Below are 20,660 nucleotides of genomic sequence, written 5' to 3'. Positions count from 1 at the left end.
GTGCGGTGTAGGTTAGGAAGCCTAAGCACCTAGGTGCAGGAAGAGGGAAGATTAACTATTCTGCCTAGCAACAACACTTTGAAGGCATCTAAAAAAAAAAAAAAATTTCGTAAAGGACTAATGACATTTTTTTAAAACTACGGATGTAATGTTATATTTATGGGTGGAACTCCACTTTAAAATATAGAATATATTTGGACTATTAATATAATAGAGATATCATGTATTAATAACCCACACTTTTGGCTTTTGCTATACATGAAGACCACATGCCAAGAGAAAAGCGATATAAAAATTCTACTTCGGAGACCTTGTCAGGAATTCCAGCCATCTTGAAGACGGCATCTTTATTTTTATTAAAAACAAAAAATAAAAAGATAGCAGCATCTCTAGAAATAGTTTTTTTAAAAATTGGGACAGATTGCGTATATAGGAAATTTAAAAAGGGAGAAAAAAAAAAAAAAAAAAAAAGTAGAAGATTGCACACCGACAAGTACACCTGGAAGAACTCTAGGCCCCTCCCACAACGCTTTACTTTCCTCACCACAATCCATCCCATTCCTTGAGCAGCATTTTCTGTAGCAGCATTAAAAAAAAAAAAAAAAAATTGGTCTTGTGGCCATTAAAAATAAGTTGCATTGCCGTTGACAGGAGGCAGGCAGGCACAGTTCGATAAAAAAAAAAGTTCATAAAAGCAAACATGCCAGCTTGTAGCGCCCCCTGGAGGCACCTCCTGTCACGTTAAGAGTCCAATGTATTAGGAGAGTTATTCAGAGTCCGGGGTTCTCTGCTTCTTGTCGCTCTGTGGAGGGGTCAGGACTCCGCTGGGGACTGGAATGATTCTGCTCTCTTCCTTCATCTGTTGCCGCTTCGCTTGTGCCTTGTCCTGAAAAAGGGGGGGGGGGGGGCAGAAGTTACAAAAACAGGCTTCTCAAATTCACACAAGAACCAAATAAATAGTTACTGGATACATAGGATTTTCATTCTAGTTATTAGATCAGGGTTTGACAAATTCGCTTGGAATCTAGGAGCCAGTTAAAAAAGTTAGGAGCCAGAAAACGCACCCCGTCCCGACGAGCTTGCGCGCAGAAGCGAACACATACGTGAGCAGCGCCCGCATATGTAAACGGTGTTCAAACCACACATGTGAGGTATCGCCGCGATTGGTAGAGCGAGAGCAATAATTCTAGCCCTAGACCTCCTCTGCAACTCAAAACATGCAACCTGTAGAATTTTTTTAAACAACGCCTATGGAGATTTTAAAGGGTAAAAGTTTGTCGCCATTCCACGAGCGGACGTAATTTTGAAGCATGACATGCTGGGTATCAATTTACTCGGCGTACCATTATCTTTCATAATATTAAAAAAAAAAATATGGGGATAACTTTACTGTCTTATTTTTTAATTAAAAAAAAGTGTAATTTTTTCCCAAAAAAGTGCGCTTGTAAGACCGCTGCGCAAATACGGCGTAACAGAAAGTATTGCAACGATCGCTATTTTATTCTCTAGGGTGTTAGGATAAAAAATATATATAATGTTTGGGGGTTCTAATTAGAGGGAAGAATATGGCAGTGAAAATAGTGAAAAATTACATTAGAATTGCTGTTTAACTTGTAATACCAACGGCTCACCACCAGATGGCGCCAGCCCCCCCACTTCCACCCTGCCTGCGGGCCATTTATAACTGGTCCGCGGGCCGGTACTTTGAGACCACTGGTCTAGGCCCTTGGACCGCGAATCTCCTTTGGACTTGTAGTTGGCTTTCGGTATCTGGAGGAGATTTTAAAATTGGTGGATCGCAGAACGCGATTGGGATTATGGGCTTTTATTTTTTCGCATAGATAATGGGGAGCATTCCCATAGATACATCTATGCAGTAGACAGAGTGCTTTAAAAGTGATTCTGTCTTTTACTGGTAACCAGTGAAGGGTTCTCAGTGAAGGTGAGATTGATTCCCAAGGTTTTTTCCCAGTCACAAGTCTAGCGGCCGTATTTTGAACGACTTGTAGACGAGCGATTTGGTACTTGGGGAGTCCGAGGTAAAGGGCATTTGCATAGTCCAATCTTGAGTTTACAATAGCTCCCACCACGACCGCTATGTCTTCCTTGGGAATAAAAGGAGTAAGTCTGCGTAGTAGGCGCAGCAGATGGTGAGATCCGCCGACTACTGACCCTATTTGTGCGTCCAATGTCATGTGAGAGTCAAAGACGACCCCGTGGGGCAGCGGGACACCGTGGGGCAGCGTACAGACCGTCGTTTTTTGTGATGAAGAAAGTTATGAAGCGAGCTTCAATGGAAAAGAGTGCTGAACGCAACTTCGCTTTGCTAGAGCATTTTGAAAAAACTATGGTGTGTAGGAAACGTTTTTTTTTTTTTAAATGAAGTTTCAAAAACGGTTTATTTCATGATTTAAAACGTCGGTTTCATCACAAAAAAACGACCGTGTGTGCAAGGCAAAGGGGGACACCGCAAGGCAAAGGGGGACACCGCAAGGCAAAGGGGGACACCGCAAGGCAAAGGGGGACACCGCAAGGCTCATACTCAAGTCAATTCGTTTTCAGATTTGTGGTAAAATTAGGTGCCTCAGCTTATATACACGGTACTCTCCTTGTGGAGAGTGTCAATGACTCTTCTGGGCAACTGTCAAGTCAGCAGTCTTTCCCATGATTGTGTAACCTACTGAACCAGACACAATGTAAAGGCTCAGGAACCCTTTACAGGCGTGTTGAGTCAACTAGCCGATTAGAGTGCGATTCCATGAGTCTACAATATTCAAATTTTCTGAGATACTGAATTTTTGGGTTTTCTTTATCTGTAAGCCATAATCAAAATGAAAAGAAAGCAATCCTTGAAATCTCACCGTGCAACACATTTTTATAAAAAAAGTCACGTTTTGAATTGAATTACTGAAATAAAATGGATGATATTTTGCGAGATGCACCTGGAGATATTACTGACCAGAAGTTGTAAGCAGTCTGTGTGCGCCTGGATGTTGTGCATGTCCTCTATGTCCACCCCTCGGAAGATCTTCATTGTGGACGGTTTCCCAGAATCCCTTATTGCCGTAGCGAAAGGCACAATGTATTTGATGCAGTCTTCCAACTCCGTCCACTCATAGCCTGGAAATAAAAAAAAAAAAAAAAAAAAAAAGTACAATACAGTGCCGATCAGATAAAATAGAGGAGGAGGAACAGGAAGAGGAACAGGAAGAAGGAGAAGGAGAAGAAGAAGACACTTGATCAGTCTCAACTCACAGGCATTTATATACACTTCTGGGGCACAGTCTAACTCTTGGCATCCATTTACTGGGTGTTTACACCCAGTGGGCAGGAAGACTGATCACATGACCATTGGTCTCACATAATCAGCAGCTGGTCCCACTGGCTCCAAATTACTAGAGACTGCTGGGAGCAATCAGCATGGACATTCCCAGATTCAAACAGGGTTTCCCAATCAAGGTTATTCCTACCCCCTGGGATATGGGAACATCTCTAAGGCCCTTCGGCTTTCACATTGAGGTTGCTGGGCAGGAGTTTGAGGCGGTATAGCAGCGCAATTTTTAGCGCTGTACCGCCTGAAAAACTCCTCAGTGTGAAAGGGGTCTTACACTGCATAGCACAGGGATATGCAGTTAGCGGACCGCCAGCTGTTGCAGAACTACAAGTCCCATGAGGCATAACAAGACTCTGACAGCCACAAGCATGACACTCAAGGGCATGATGGGACTTGTAGTTTTGCAACAGCTGGAGTTCCGCTAATTGCGTATCCCTGGCGTATAGGGTTCTTTACTGTAAGAGCGGCAAGGATGTGGCATTCCCTTCCACAGGCAGTGGTTTCAGCGGGCAGCATCGATGAAAGACCACAACATACAGGGATATACAATTTAATGACAAACACGCATAGGTTGGACGTGTCTTTTTTCAACCTCACCTACGACGTAAATATACTGCGGCAAGGCGGCTCTATTGTACAAAATGACGTGCAAACCAGTCCCGGTTACAGTTTGAATTCTTACCAGAAACTTTTTCCACCAGATCGGCGTTGGAGAAGTGGTAGAGTGCAGATGCGGCGAGGACGCTGTACGGATATTCCAGACAGGCGACGTCCAAGACGCACAGATCCAACAGCTGCAACAAGATCAGAGCAGTTATTTTCCGATACCACGCCAACGGAAAAATTCAACAACACCAACATGGCAGGCGGGCACCTACCTCCACTATCTGTATGTAGGTCTCCTGGGGGTATTGTGGAAGGAGGAAGTGCTGCAGCTCTCGGATATAAGCCACTTGTAGGTAGATGTTCAGCCACGAGACCGTCGTCATTGGAGATAAACACCATTTAAGTGCCTAGAAAGAACATAAAGGGGGGGGGGGGTTTAATCCTGCAATCAATTTATAGGAGTCAATTAACCACTTCTGTACCAAGCGGATTCCAGCACTCCTCTCCATGTGAAAATCATTTTTGGCTAGAAAATTACTAAGACCCCCACAGCTCTCCTCCAGGCCGGAAAACACCAAAAACGCTACATTTTAACCACTTCAGGACCTTGGGTGTTTTTTTAGATTTGGCGCCTACAAGACTAAAACATTTTTTTTTGCTAGAAAATTACTTAAAATCCTCAAACATTATATATATATTTTTTCCAACACCCTTGAGCAGCGTTTCCCCAACTCCAGTCCTCAAGCCACACCAACAGGTCAGGTTTTCGGGATTTCCCTCAGATGAAACAGCTGTGGTAATTACTAAGGCAGTGAAACCGATCAAGTCACCTGTGCAAAATAATGGAAAGCCTGAAAACATGACCTGTTGGTGTGCCTTGAGGACTGGAGTTGGGAAACACTGCCCTAGAGAATAAAATGGTGGTCATTGCAATACTTTTTGCCACACCTTTTTTGCGCAGCGGTCTTACAAGTGATTCAGTTCGCATGTGTTGCGCTTTACAAGTCTCTCTCTACAAGCACACTTTTTTGGGGAAAAAATTCACTTTAATTAAAAATAAGACAAAAGTAAAAAAGTCAAGCCAATTTTTTTATATATTGTGAAAGATATGTTACGCCGAGTGAAATGATACCCAACATGTCACACTTCAAAATTGTGCCCGCTCGTGGAAGGACGTCAAACATTTACCCTTAAAAATCTCCATAAGCAACGTTTAAATTCTATAGGTTGCATCTTTTGAGTTACAGAGGAGATCTAGGGCTAGAATTATTGCTCTCGCTCCAACGATCGCGGCGATGTCACTTGTGTGGGTTGAACACCGTTTTCACATGCGGGCGCCACTTACGTATGCGTTCGCTTCTGCACGCGAGCTCGTCGGGACAGGGCGTTTTAAAAACATTTTTGGGTTATCTTATTTTATGATTTTTTTTTTTTTTTTCAGTGTAAAAAGGGGATCACTTTTATTCCCATTACAAGGAGTGTAAACATCCCTTGTAATAGAAAAAAAGCATGACAGGTCCTCTTAAATATGAGATCTGGGGGTCAAAAAGACCTCACATCTCATATTTAGTCTTAAATTCAAAAAGAAAAAGAAAAGAAAGTCGTCATTTGAAAAAAATGATAACTAGAAAATGTTGCTTTAAGAAGCATGGGCGGAAGTGATGTTTTGACTATGCTATGGGGACGGGTGGGTGCCATCTTGCCCTCACTCGTATCCCAGCCGACCAGGGTATAGGATTCGATCGCCGCCGCTACCGACGGCTCCGGTAAGCAGCGGAGGGCCCCCTCTCCAGCCGCCAACAGTGATCTCGCGGAGACCACCGTTATCGTTTACAGGACCGCTCACAGTAAAGACTGATTGGCAGCAGCTGCTGCCGTTACCGAGATATCCATCTTTAAAGTACAGACGTGTATGTACACGAGCGGGTCCTTAAAGCAGGAGTTCACCCATTTATTTATTTTTTTCTCTTTTCCCCTTAGATTCCTGCTCGTTTGGTCTAGGGGAATCTGCTAGTTGTTTTAAAATATGAGCTGTACTTACGGTTTACGAGATGCATCTTCTCCGTCGCTTCCGGGTATGGGTCTTCGGGAGCGGGCGTTCCTTCTTGATTGACAGTCTTCCGAGAGGCTTCCGACAGTCGCATCCATCACGTCACTAGTAGCCGAAAGAAGCCGAACGTCAGTGCGGCTCTATACTGCGCCTGCGCACCGACGTTCGGCTTCTTTCGGAAAATCATGACGCGATGGATGCGACCGTCGGAAGCCTCTCGGAAGACTGTCAATCAAAATAGGAACGCCCATTCCCGCAGCCCATACCCGAAAGCGGCGGAGAAGATGCATCTCGTAAACCGTAAGTACGGATCATATTTTAAAACTAGCCGATTCCCCTAGACAAAACGAGCAGGAATCTAAGGGGAAATAGTATATTGTAGGGGTGAACCTCCGCTTTAAGTGGTTAAAGATCCGATACTTTCTAAGCCAAGATCTCATCCGTTTACTTCCGGCGGCCCGGACAGAACGGTTTGGTATTTTGGACGGCCATTTTATCAGAGAAATTCACAAAACGAGGCCTGTTGGAGGTTGAGAACCACGGATCTAAAAGCCCCCCCCACCCTCCTCCTGTCCATCGCTCACCTTCATGATGATCAGCTCCATGCAGATGATCTCGTCTTCAGTACAAGCCCCGTCTGTAATATAGGCAAACTGATGCAGCTTGGGGGGGTAGATCTCCTGAAGGACAAAAAAAAAAAAAAAAGGCGATGAGAACAAAGTCCCTTCCTGTGAGAGAGAAAACACCCAACAGACGAGAAACCCGAGCAACGCCCTGCAGACGCATGTCACAGCTTTGTTCTGCTGGTCTGTATCGTCTCAGACTGAATACACGGAGCTAGAGAGTCCAAATGGATTGAATTTGTCTGGCTGGTGATGGTCTAGAAACTACGGCCCTCCAGTTCAGGAACTACAATTCCCATCATGCCTGTGAATGTCAGTGTGTTACAATGCCTCATGGGATGTGTAGTTCTGCAACAGCTGGAGGGCCGTAGTTTGGAGACTCCTGGTCTAGACCATAGGGGGTAGGGAATTAAAATTCAGGAAGGTCCAGTCAGTAAAGTTTTCTTCCAGCAGAGATCTGAATCTCAGGTTTGATTCTTAAGGGCACCTCTGTATTGGCAAACATGCCGCATGGTGCCACAGTGCCATGCATCTTGGAACCCCGGAATAAAAAAAAAAAAAACCCAAGCTCTACCATAATAAATGGACCACCTACACGCAGAATGCAATGATGTGAACCTAGCCTCAGATCCTTCACATCACAATCTTGTTACATCAGTGTTCTCAGCGCCCCCTCCCCTTCACATTCTTGTTTTCTGCCCCCCTCTATAGCACCCCTACTTCAAATTGCAGTTCCCAGCAGGCCTATCACCCCCCCTACATTTCTGTCCATGCCCCCTTTATAGCACCCCTCCTTATTGCATCCCCCTCCTCACCCCTTTATAGAACCCCCCTCACACTGCAATCCCTAGCCCCCCCTTTAAACTCCTGTCACTCAACCACCATGTAGGACCCCCTGCACATCCCTGTGCTTGTTCCCTTTATAGTACCCCGACTTCACACTGCAAAATCCCCCCCCCCCAACATTCCTGTCCTCACCCCCTTTATAGCACCCCTCATTTCAGTCCCCATACCCCCACATTCCTGTCCTCGCCCCCTTTATAGCACCCCTCATTTCAGTCCCCTTACCCCCCACATTCCTTTCCTCACCCCCTTTATAGCACCCCTCATTTCAGTCCCCACCCCTTTATAGTACCGCCTTCACACTGCGATCCCCACAATACTGTCCTCACCTCTTTATAGCACCCCTCATCCCCCACAATACTGTCCTCACCTCTTTATAGCACCCCTCATCCCCCACAGTATTGTCCTCGCCCCTTTATAGCACCGCCTTCACACTGCGATCCCCACATTACTGTCCTCACCTCTTTATAGCACCCCTCATCCGCCACATTGTCCTCACTCCTTTATAGAACCCCTCATTACTGTCCTCACCCCTTTATAGCACCACCTTCACACTGCGATCCTTACATTACTGTCCTCACCTCTTTATAGTACCCCGCCTTCACACTGCAATCCCTAGCCCCCCTTTAAACTCCTGTCACTTAACCACTATGTAGGACCCCCTGCACATCCCTGTCCTTGTCCTCTTTATAGTACCCCGACTTCACACTGCAAAATCCCCCCCCCCCCCCCCATTTCTGTCCTCCCCTTTATAGCACCTCTCATCTCGCCACATTATTGTCCTCACCTTTTTATAGCACCCCTCATTACTGTCCTCACCCCTTTATAGTACCCCACCTTCACACTGCGATCCCCCACATTCTTGTCCTCACCCCCTTTATAGTACCCCTCATTTCAATCCACATCCCCCACATTCCTGTCCTCACCCCTTTATAGTACCCCACCTTCACACTGCAATCCCCCCTCCCTTTCACATTCATGTCCTCACCCCCTTTGTAGACCCCCCCCCATATCACTTACCTCACATTTCTGTCCTCATGCTTCCCCCAGCCTTTACAGCAGTGACAGAGCCCCTCTTCCCATTTACTACCTTACACAGGGCGGAGGGAAAGAGGTACAGGTGGTCAAGAAATTACATCAGAAGGGCAGCACAGCAATGGACCGAGGGTGGCAGCAGCTGGCCCAGTTAACAGATTGGTGGTTGGTCTGCACTGTGCAGCCCAACAACCAATGGGTTAACTGGGCCCGCTACAGCCGCCCTCAGTCCATCATTGTGCTGCACTTCTGATTTCAGCTCTACAAAGAAGCCACGGCTAGCAGCAGCTGAGGGGGGAGAGAACCGACTCCAGATGGGACATTGACTCAGTCCGGACCGCGGTCCACCACTTAGCGATGCCTGGAATGGAGACGCGGCGGTACCCACCTCCAGCTTGGCAGCGATAAATAAGGAAGTGATGCCGATGAGCTGCAGGCTGGATTTCACCACATTCTCCTGGATGGCCATAAAGCGATCGAAGAAGTCTTGGGCCAGGTAGAAAGACTCCCGGTGTAGTTTATAGACTTCAGACACCTGAGGGATAAAAAATAAAAAAATAAGTCACATGACTACAGGGAAGGTCAACTTCTATGTGCAGCAGGGAAAGAGAGGGGCTTAAAACACCGAACATATGCATCAATGGGCAGCTGAGGTTTCTGTGTTAGTGATCTCCCAGCACAGGGACTGAGCTGTCAAAGGAAGATCTCACCCCGCATGAACAATGGTAGCTGGCAGGACCGACTCCCTATCATGTTGCCACCAACAGCCTCATCACATGATCGTGGATCCTTCTGCCATCAAGGCGTACAAACCCTATTAAAAAAAAGGGATGCCTGGGGCTGGCAGGAAGGAATATTGATGCAAAATAACCTTTATATGTTCAAACTATGGAACAAAGTATAATAGGATTTCCCTTTAACCACTTCCGGACCGCCGCATGTACATTTATGTCGGCAGAATGGCACGGACAGGCACATTGGCGTACCTGCCTAGACGTGGGTCTGATCGGGACCCCCCCCCTCCCCGTACATGCGGCGGTCGGATTCCCGCGTGGAGCGATCCGGGACGAGGGCGGCTATTCGTTTCTAGCCGCCCCCTCGCGATCGCTCCCCGGAGCTGAAGAACGGGGAGAGCCGTATGTAAACACTGCTTCACTATGACGGCGCATCGATCGAGTGATCCTTTTATAGGGAGACTCGATCGATGACGTCAGTCCTACAGCCACACCCCCCTACAGTTGTAAACACACTAGGTTAAGCATAACTCCTACAGCGCCCCCTGTGGCTAACTCCCAAACTGCAACTCATTTTCACAATAAACAATGCAATTTAAATGCATTTTTTGCTGTGAAAATGACAATGGTCCCAAAAATGTGTCAAAATTGTCCGCCATAATGTCGCAGTCACACAAAAAAAAAAAAAAAAAAAAAAAAAAGCTGATCGCCACCATTAGTAAAAAAAAAAAAAAAAACAATAAAACTATCCCCTATTTTGTAAACGCTATAAATTTTGCGCAAAACAAATCGATAAACGCTTATTGCGATTTTTTTTTACCAAAAATAGGTAGAAGAATACGTATCGGCCTAAACTGAGGAAAAGAAAAAAAAATGTATATATATGTCTTTGGGGGATATTTATTATAGCAAAAAGTAAAAAATATTGCATTTTTTTCAAAATTGTCGCTCTATTTTTGTTTATAGCGCAAAAAATAAAAACCGCAGAGGTGATCAAAATACCAACAAAAGAAATCTCTATTTGTGGGAAAAAAAAAGGAAGTCAATTTTGTTTGGGAGACACGTCACACGACCGCGCAATTGTCTGTTAAAGCGACGCAGTGACGAATTGTAAAAACCCCTTGGGTCATTTAGCAGCATATTGGTCCGATCCTTAAGTGGTTAATGTTGCCAAACCAAACCTTTTAAAGAGATAGACTTCATCTCCCCCCCTGTTATAAATGCACCGGGTGCCAACTGGCTGGGGGGGGGGGGGGGGGGGATCACTGTGGCCGCCCAAAATCCTTTCACCCCCAGCAAGTCAGAACCTGCTGTGGACTGCACCCTCTTAGTACACCACTACAATAGACCAAGCTCCAGTGGGCAGCTTCCAGATGGTGACACGGCTTACCTCCATCAGCCAGTCCAGCAGGATGGCCCTCATGCTCTGCTGTAGCTCGGGATGCTTCTGGAAGAGGTTTTTATCCCGTGGATAGATTCTGTCTTTATGCAACATGTTGCGCCACACTTCATCCTGGTTAGCCCAGCTGTAAGAGAGAAGACATGTATGAGAATACCAGGAAGGCTTATTCACTACAACACAGCTTACAGTAACAGTAGATGTGCACTGCAGCTCGGCAATTGCACATATACAGCGCACAGCTGCAAAAAACGATCCTGCTGTGATCTGCCACACGATCTCCGACATCAGGAGCCAGCAGTCTTCCTCATTCAGGCAGCTCGGCCCTTAAAATTTCCACTCACATTTAAAGAGTGGAAATTAGCTGAAGAGGGTGGACTGGGCAGACAGTTTTCTGGCCAATTGCTGGCAGAAGCCTTTTTTTTTTTTTTACAGGGCATCAGCGTGGCCAAGGGGCAAATGCTGCCCCCCATGCCACTGTAACGCCCTGTAAAAAAAGGCTACACCGCTTCTGCCAGAAGCGATCGGCCAGGGAACCGTCGGCCCAGTCACACTCACCCAATTCCCACTCTTCACATGCAAGTGGAAATTTTGAGGGCTCATCTGCCTGAATGAGTGAGACAGCCGGCTCCTGATGTTGGGAAATGAAGATGGTGTTGCAGATCACAGCAGGCTAAATGCCACACAGAGCGGGGAATCTCCCACTGTAGCACAGCTTAGATATGAAAACCCGGCCACTGTTAAAGTCCAGTCTCCTGCACTGCCTCATATGATAGACAGCAGTGGTCCAATACTTGTCCAGGAGGCGGTACTTTGACAGCGGCCAGCATTCCATCTCCAAGCTGTGTTAGTGGGATATTCCCACTCGATCCAGCTGGCAATCCTCCCGACTCCTCCCTGCTGCATAGATGGGCATGGATGAGACTGCATTAATGGCCACCAATGGGGCAAGCATCAATATGCCTTAAAGCGGAGCCTCACCCTAAAGTGGAACTCCTGCTGATCGGAACCCTCCCCGCTCCAGTGTCACATTTGACACCTTTCAGGGGGGAGGGGGGTGCAGATACCTGTCTAAGACAGGTATTTGCACCCACTTCTGGCCACAGTCTACGGGCAGGACGTCACCTCCCGTCCTCCCCCCTGTTGTGCTCTGGGAACACTCTGGCTCCCGCTGTGCTCTGGGAGCCTATCAGCAGGCATAGCGCAACTCACGCATGTGCCGTAGGGAACCGGGCAGTGAAGCCGGAGCACTTCACTTCCTGGTTCCCTCACCGAGGATGGACGGCGCTGGACTCCAGGACAGGTAAGTGTCCTAATATTAAAAGTCAGCAGCTGCAGTATTTGTAGCTGCTGACTTTTAATATTTTTTTTTTTCAGCGGACATCCGCTTTAAGCTCATTTGGCTCGTCACATTCAGCCAGGAGGGTGCATGGTTTATATTGGCTAAGCTATGACCACACACACTGTCCTTTTGCAGTGTTCTGGCCACAACCAAAACCTGGGCACACACTGTCTGCATCCAGGGTTGGTCAGAGGAGCACTTTATAACACTTGTGGCAAATGCCATGGATTTGTATAAATCTGACAGCAGCTGCCGGAAGCGCAGTGTGTAGGCAGAGTTTAGAACCACCGTAAAGAGTCTACCGGTTCTCACAGACGACCATACAAAAGTAGCTTTCATGCCTCATTCCCTGTCCCAGAGCCATAAAAAAGGGAGATAATGCAACCATTGGCTAGACTGCCGACTTAAAATTCCAGTGACCACCACTAGGGCAGAAATGGGAGATGAAATATCCAACATGGACAAGGAACCCAAGAAACCCCCCCCCAACCGAGGAATCGGACGCTTCCAAAATGATAGAAACTCCTGGCTGGAGATCCACTTGAACAGCTGGCTGCACACGACTCTGCAGACTCCTCCGCTCAGACCTCGTCTAGGAGGCCAAGCCATTCCATTCAGGGTTTTACGAGTTTTGAGGCTGCGCCCAGACCGTCGCCATGGCTACAGATTCCTAGTGAGAACTAAAGAACTTCTTAAAAAAGAAAAAAAGTTTTCTGTTTCTAGAGAGCATAAAATGGGCTCAAAGAGGATCAGTCATCCCTTGGTTTAACAAGGAATCCACTTCAAGGAACACTCTGCTTTATTCAAAGTAACAAAACGTATCTGGCTGGTTAGGATGGAGATCACAGATCTGGCGAAATCACAGAGGAATGAGATGCGCCTAGAAGGAGAGAAGCAGATCTTCTCAGGAACCTCAGATTATGAGCGTAATCCAAAGTACTCGCATATCAAAGAGTTTCCCCATTGAAGTAAATGGAAATGAAAATTCGTTCTGCATTGACTTCCAATTGCATGCAATACCGCAGGCGGCCAGAGGCAAGGGGGCGCCGAGAGCCTCGGAAACGGCCCAAGGACACCTCGGAAACGTAGTTCCCAAGATTTGTCGAAGTCAGCCGTGCTGTCCTTTAGCCTTTCCGAACAGCGACGGGCCCCCCTTAGGTCAAACGCGGTACTGCACACTGCTTTGGCCTGAATCATGCTCATTTTGTGAGATACTCGCAAACAAGAGTTACGATTTTTAAATATACAGCACTCGTATTGTGAAATGCTCGGTAACTGCGTTACTCACAATCCGAGGTTCCAATGTACTTCCTTCTGAAGTTAATGAAAATTTTCTACAGCTAAAGCATGGGGAAGGGGAGGGGGTGTTAGACCAACCCATCATCGATCTCCTTGGCCAAACTACAGCCAACCCATTTTAGGGGATGAGGTTGCCCTTTCATCCATCAAGTAGTCAAACTGACCCTCCTGCTCAATAAAATGTATTCTACTTGGCTCCTCGGCGGCCCACATCTCCTTCCCCTCCCTCTAGGCCAGTGGTCTCCAAACTGCGGCCCTTTCCTTGCCTTTATCCGGCCCTTGGACACCAAAAATGGGGCACCATTTTCTCCACTGATGCCAATGAAGGGGCACAATTCCCTCACCTGTTACCAACAATTGGCACTATTCCACCTCCTAATACATGGGACTATTCCTCAGACTAACACCAACAATTGAGCACCATTCCTCCCACTGACACCAATGATAGGGCACTATTCCTTCCTTTGATACCAGCAATTGGCACTATTCCTCCCACTAATACCAATGATGTGGCGTGGCCCCTTTGACGCCAAAACATTTTCTTTTCTTTAAAGTGTATTTTGTGCGTGTACTCGAGAGAGGAGCCGGACTGCAGGAGTTGGGAGTAGGCAGGCCTCCCCCAGAGGCAATCTGCCACCTTTCTCCATGCCCCGGGTGGCAATGGCGGGTGTGTGAGGGGGTCCTCCCACACAGCCTGCCCTACCTGCTCCGCTTTGAAGCCCAACGGGGCAGAGGGACTCCCTATAAGGGAGTGAGAGGATTTGCCCGCTCAACCAGCCCCGTTAGTCCTTCGCCTCTCTTTTTATAGACCGCGTGGTCAAAGTGCGTGCATGTTAACCCAATTTCGAGTGCGTGTAAGTGTGGTGGTTTTTGTGGGAGGGGGGTGGGCATATTAAGCGCAGGCTTAACTCGCATAGCACACCCACCGGGAGCCGGGCTGAGACCACCAAACTCAATTCACATGCAGCCGAGACCGGGATCCGAACCCCTAGCTGCAGAGGTGAATGGCTTGTCAGCGCAGTGCCAATCGCGTTGAACCACCGCAGCTCCCTTCAAAACATTTTCTACTCACATTGGCCACATTCCGGCCCCCAGAGAGCCTGACAGACAGTAAACTGGCCCTTTGTTTAGAAAGTCTGGAGACCCCTCCCTCTAGTCCACCATTGCAGCCTCTTTGCCCCTTCAGCATTTGACATTTCCTGGAGCATCAGGTGCAAAACACACAAACCTACCTAAGCTGTGGAAGAGGAGATACTGTTGTCGGTCGGAACTTGAGGCAGGGGTATGTAGGGCAGGAGGTTGGGTCGATGGTCTTGTCTTCTTTCTCAGGGGTGGGGATGAACCTGTAGAGGCTCTCACAGACTCTCGCACTGCGCCAAGTGCCCTAAAAATAAAGCACAAATTAAACTATGTGGACGATCCGATTTCAATCTTTCAAAGACAGACAATTGCATTTGAAACAACCAGACGTATTAGAACTCAAGGTGTACTGGTTCAAACAAGTAGAATGGTGGTCGCCATTTTGGCGTGGACCAAAATTCCCCCATAGCAGCGACATCAGGCGCTAGGGCCAGGGTCATCAGCCTATAAAGCAGAGTTTGTCATTCAAATGCCTGCCTTGTTTTAAGGGCTATTTGTCTTCAATGGTAAACTGGGCCCAAGTGGATCTGTTTTCAGATTGCTGAGAAAAGGAAGGTCTTTTAACCACTTGCCGACCTCCTCATGTAGATATACATCAGCAGAATGGCATGGACAGGCACATGTACGTCCTTTGCTTGACGTGGGTCCGATCGGGACCCCCCCGCTACATGCGGCGGTCGGTAAGCCTCGGATCGATCCGGGACGACGGCGCAGCTATTCTTTTATAGCCGCCCCGTCACGATCGCTCCCCGGAGCTGAAGAACGGGGAGAGCCGTGTGTAAACACGGCTTCACTGTGGCGGTGTATCGATCGAGTGATCCCTTATATAGGGGAGACTCGATCGATCACGTCAGTCCTACAGCCCACCCCCCTACTGTTGTAAACACACACTAAGTGAACACTAAATGTTACAGCGCCCCCTGTGTTTAACTCCCAAACTGCAACTGTCATTTTCACAATAAACAATGCAATTTAAATGCATTTTTTGCTGTGAAAATGACAATGGTCCCAAAAATGTGTCAAAATTGCCCGAAGTGTCCGCCATAATGTCGCAGTCACGAAAAAAAAAAAAAATCGCCGATCGCCGCCATTAGTAGTAAAAAAAATTAAAGTGCAATAAAACTATCCCCTATTTTGTAAACGCTATACATTTTGTGCAAACCAACCGATAAACGATTGCGATTTTTTTTTTACCAAAAATAGGTAGAAGAATACGTATCGGCCTAAACTGAGGGAAAAAAAAAATGTATATATGTTTTTGGGGGATATTTATTATAGCAAAAAGTAAAAAATATTGAATTTTTTTCAAAATTGTCGCTCTATTTTTGTTTGTAGCGCAAAAAATAAAAACCGCAGAGGTGATCAAATACCACCAAAAAAAAGCTCCATTTGTGGGGAAAAAAGGACACCAATTTTGTTTGGGAGCCACGTCGCACGACCGCGCAACTGTCTGTTAAAGCGACGCAGTCCCGAACTGTAAAAACCCCTTGGGTCTTTAGGCAGCATATTGGTCCGGGGCTTAAGTGGTTAATAAAACCATAGAACCCAAAATACATTTCCCTTTTGTAGCACACTATAGAACCTCCATTTCCAACCAGCAGGACAAGGGGTGGCTGCCCTGGGTACTGTGGTATCATTTGAGGTGGGGGCACCACAAGGAGATTTGGGGGGATTTATGTTGGGAGGGGCTGCAGGGGGTAAGAAATGTTGGAGGGGAGATTTGGAGAGGAGTGCTAGGAGTGGTGATTTAGGGGGGGGATTTGTGCTAGAAGGGGGGCTTTTTGTGCTGGGGGCATACTGGGAGAGAGTATGTGAGGTGAGGGGGGGGGGCAGAGATTTGTGCTGGGAGGGGGAATTTCAGCAGGGGGCAAATTTTTGCTTAGAGGGCAAGCATGCAATTTTTTTTTTGGGGGGGGGGGGGGGGGGGGCATGGGGATTTCAATCGATACAGGATGCTCATACATCTTGGGGTGGGCACAATCTGACATGTTCGCCCTGGTCTCTAGATGACCTTGCCATGGGCACTGCCAACTAGGGTTCTCTGGAACTCTAGGGTTCCTCCAGGTGGTTAGTAGGAAACCCTTGAGTTGTGGCTGATTGACCTCCCAATTGGTGCCTCCATAGGCATGACACCAACGACCTTTGACTGTAGGGCAGGGATATGCAATTAGCGGACCTCCAGCTGTTGCAAAACTACAAGTCCCATCATGCCTCTGGGTGTCATGCTTGTGGCTGTCGGAGTCTTGCTATGCCTCATGGGACTTGTAGTTCTGCAACAGCTGGAGGTCCACTAATTGCATATCTCTGCTGTAGGGGGGTGACATTATGACCCATCAATATAGAGGGAAACATACCCCCACTAGCCCCCCCCAATTACTTTTAGCATGCGTTCTCCCAGACCCAAAATCTATTTTCCTCAGATGAAAAAGGATGCTATACAGTAACACGGCCATGTGAACAGCGCCATTGCCTGCAGGGCATCACACCGATGTGCACATGGCTTACAGGTGAGAAAGTGATCTGATAGGAAGGTAGTCAAACATTTATGGTGGCCACCAGGTCCCTGAACAGGAATGCCAACAATGGATGATCATTCACATTTATCCTACAAAAAGAGTGGGGGGAGGGGGCCTGCAAACACTTCAATTGGCAACAAAAAAGTGATAATACATGCAAGAGAAGCGTCCTAACCCCCGCCATACAAAGCCATTTGTGCTCAATTAGCATTTTGCTCAGCCACTAGGACCTCCGTGACTAGAACCAAGCAAAACACGTCGGAACGTGGCTCAGATGGAGCTGGCTGAAGCTGCAACTAATCAGGAATGAGCAGCTTCATACGGTGAAGTCAGGACACTTCTCTTGCATTTATGTTCAGGCAGAGCCAGGATAGGCCCTCGGCTTGCAACAACTCCCCCCCACCCCCCACTGATACAATGTAACAACTTCCCAACCCACTAAGGGGGACATTGCCTAGCGGACAATGTATTGTGGACCCATCAGTGGCGGTGCGTCTATAGAGGGCGCTGGCCCCTCTCGGAGGCTCTCGCGCCGCCACCAAGTCAAATAACATCGATTCATGCATTGCATGAATGTATGTTATTGTTGCTGGCCGCTGGTCTATTCAGATGGCCGGACCTTGAGCGCCGGCCACCTGAATAACGGCAGCTGGTTGGCTGTGCAGAAGTGCCTATCAGAGCCAGCGGCTCCGAGTACAGCCCTCAGCCTTCCGGATGCTTATCCAGGGAACGTACGGGGGGTGCGTTCCTTGGATAAGACTGACAGGCGTCTCAGCCAATCAGGTTCACCGATTCTGGTCATCAGTAACCTGATTGGCTGAAGTGTCAGCGAGGGCAGGAGAAGGCATCAAGGGACGTGGAAGGACTAGGAGGATGGCCGACTTCCAGAACGGTAAGTGCCGGACGCGGGGGAGGGGCATTTTAAAGGGCACCGTGGCGACAATTAAAGGGCACCGTGGCGACAATTAAAGGGCACCGTGGCGACAATTAAAGGGCACCGCGGCGACAATTAAAGGGCACCGCGGCGACAATTAAAGGGCACCGCGGCGACTATTAAAGGGCACCGCGGCGACTATTAAAGGGCACCGCGGCGACTATTAAAGGGCACCGCGGCGACTATTAAAGGGCACCGCGGCGACTATTAAAGGGCACCGCGGCGACTATTAAAGGGCACCGCGGCGACTATTAAAGGGCACCGCGGCGACTATTAAAGGGCACCGCGGCGACTATTAAAGGGCACCGCTGCGACTATTAAAGGGCACCGCGGCGACTATTAAAGGGCACCGCGGCGACTATTAAAGGGCACAGCGGCGACTATTAAAGGGCACAGCGGCTGCGTTTGATGGCATGGCACAGTGGCTGCATTTTTCCGTTTGCGCCCCCCCAAAAACTTTGAGCAACAGCCGCCACTGGGACCCATCACATGAAGACTGTTACCGCCAATTATTGCCTAAAATGCCAAAACAATGTATTCTTTTTTACTGCACACACAAAGTAACACAAAAAGTGTGCGATCCACAATGGAGAAGAAGGCCTCGGCATTCCTCCCACGGCTCAGCAGTGACTCAGATCAGTCAACAAGCATTACATAATCCTCCGCCAAGATCTCCGAGGCCTACAGACCGGCAGCATGACGGAGTCACACCATTCAGAGTCACCAGGCTTACAGAAGGCACGATAAACCGAGATACACCAAATCCACTAGAAGGAGAACTACAAGTCCCAGCAGGTCCGCTGCAAGAGCACCCCCCTCCCCCCTTCCAGCCAAAAGGTGAAGGGATTCAAAATACAAGACCACCCATAGAAGACGACACTTGTGTGAGACTTCAATTGTGTTTTAGAAAAATAAACCCAAATTTTTGGCTGAAGGATCCAAAACCACGAGCGCGGCGGCACTTTGCTGGGTGTTGGCAGCGCCGCCTCGTTGGTCTGAATGGGCCGTGTTTGGGGGGGGGGGGGGCGCCTGCCCACAGCTACATGTTGGGATCATATTTATGAAATGTGCAAAAAGAAATCCTCAGATTCTTCATCTTGTGTAGCAAACTTTACATGTGACTGATAATAATATACATTACATGTCAGAGGAAAGTTCTGCAACTGGGATTATTTTTCTGCCCTCACAGAAGATTCTCATCTCTCCCTCAGTGTGACGGAATCTCTGCACGCCACCCCCCCCCCATGGAATCTCTGCACGTGTCCCCCCCCATGGAATCTCTGCAAGTCCCCCCCCCCATGGAATCTCTGCACGTCCCCCCATGGAATCTCTGCACATCCCCCCCCCATGGAATCTCTGCACATCCCCCCATGGAATCTCTGCACGTCCCCCCATGGAATCTCTGCACATCCCCCCATGGAATCTCTGCACATCCCCCCATGGAATCTCTGCACGTCCCCCCATGGAATCTCTGCACATCCCCCCATGGAAACTCTGCACGTCCCCCCCATGGAATCTCTGCAAGTCCCCCCCCCCATGGAATCCCTGCACATTCCCCCCCCCTCCCATGGAATCTCTGCACGTCCCCCCATGGAATCTCTGCACGTCCCCGCCCCATGGAATCTCTGCACGTCCCCGCCCCATGGAATCTCTGCACGTCCCCGCCCCATGGAATCTCTGCACGTCCCCGCCCCATGGAATCTCTGCACGTCCCCGCCCCATGGAATCTCTGCACGTCCCCGCCCCATGGAATCTCTGCACGTCCCCCCCCCATGGAATCCCTGCACGTCCCCCCCCATGGAATCCCTGCACGCCCCCCCCCATGGAATCCCTGCACGTCCCCCCCCATGGAATCCCCGCACGCCCCCCCCCCCCATGGAATCCCTGCACGCCCCCCCCATGGAATCCCTGCACGCCCCCCCCATGGAATCCCTGCACGCCCCCCCCCTGGAATCCCTGCACGTCCCCGCCCCCCATGGAATCTCTGCACGTCCCCCCCCCCCCCCCGGTTGTTATTACTGGTCTGTATTGATCATCACACATCTCATTGCATTTCACACACACAGAGGGTTCAATGGAATTTGTTTAGATTTTTAAATATTAGATTTACTTTTTCTATACATCGGGGTTTGTAAAAACAAAAAAACTCCTCACCCCCAATTTCACGTTAACAAATAAGGGGGGTTGTGTGGATGTGGTGATTACCCTGTGCTCGCATTGGGGGGGGCTGCAATTACCCCGTGCTCGTATTGGGGGGGGGGCTGCAATTACCCCGTGCTCGTATTGGGGGGGCTGCAATTACCCCGTGCTCGTATTGGGGGGGGGGGGGGGGGGGGGGGGGGGGGGGCTGCAATTACCCCGTGCTCGTATTGGGGGGGCTGCAATTACCCCGTGCCGTATTGGGGGGGGGGGGCTGCAATTACCCCGTGCTCGTATTGGGGGGGGGGGGCTGCAATTACCCCGTGCTCGTATTGGGGGGGGGGGCTGCAATTACCCCGTGCTCGTATTGGGGGGGGGCACGATTACCCCGTGCTCGTATTGGGGGGGGGGCACGATTCCCCCCGTGCTCGTATTGGGGGGGGGGGCACGATTACCCCGTGCTCGTATTGGGGGGGGGGCACGATTACCCCCGTGCTCGTATTGGGGAGGGGGGGGACGATTACCCCGTGCTCGTATTGGGGGGGGGGGGGCGATTACCCCGTGCTCGTATTGGGGGGGGGGCACGATTACCCCGTGCTCGTATTGGGGGGGGGCACGATTACCCCGTGCTCGTATGGGGGGGGGGGCATTACCCCGTGCTCGTAT

General features: G+C 48.9%; 1 protein-coding gene across 1 annotated transcript in view; it reads right to left on the bottom strand.

The window, feature by feature from the left end:
• Positions 1 to 314: 314 nt before the first annotated feature.
• The window catches only part of CCNE1 (cyclin E1), a gene marked incomplete in the record, with an annotated part of 21,483 nt that continues 1,137 nt past the window's right edge, over positions 315 to 20,660 (bottom strand). The window contains 8 exon segments of the mRNA XM_040329490.1: positions 315 to 886; positions 2,960 to 3,120; positions 4,017 to 4,128; positions 4,213 to 4,347; positions 6,575 to 6,670; positions 8,880 to 9,026; positions 10,616 to 10,751; positions 14,498 to 14,649. Of these exon segments, the coding sequence (XP_040185424.1) occupies positions 767 to 886; positions 2,960 to 3,120; positions 4,017 to 4,128; positions 4,213 to 4,347; positions 6,575 to 6,670; positions 8,880 to 9,026; positions 10,616 to 10,751; positions 14,498 to 14,649 (1,059 nt within the window).

The sequence above is a fragment of the Rana temporaria genome, chromosome 11 (genome assembly GCF_905171775.1).
Source record: "Rana temporaria chromosome 11, aRanTem1.1, whole genome shotgun sequence".
Classification (NCBI taxonomy): Eukaryota; Metazoa; Chordata; class Amphibia; order Anura; family Ranidae; genus Rana; species Rana temporaria.
This window is presented reverse-complemented; position numbering and strand designations above follow the sequence as displayed.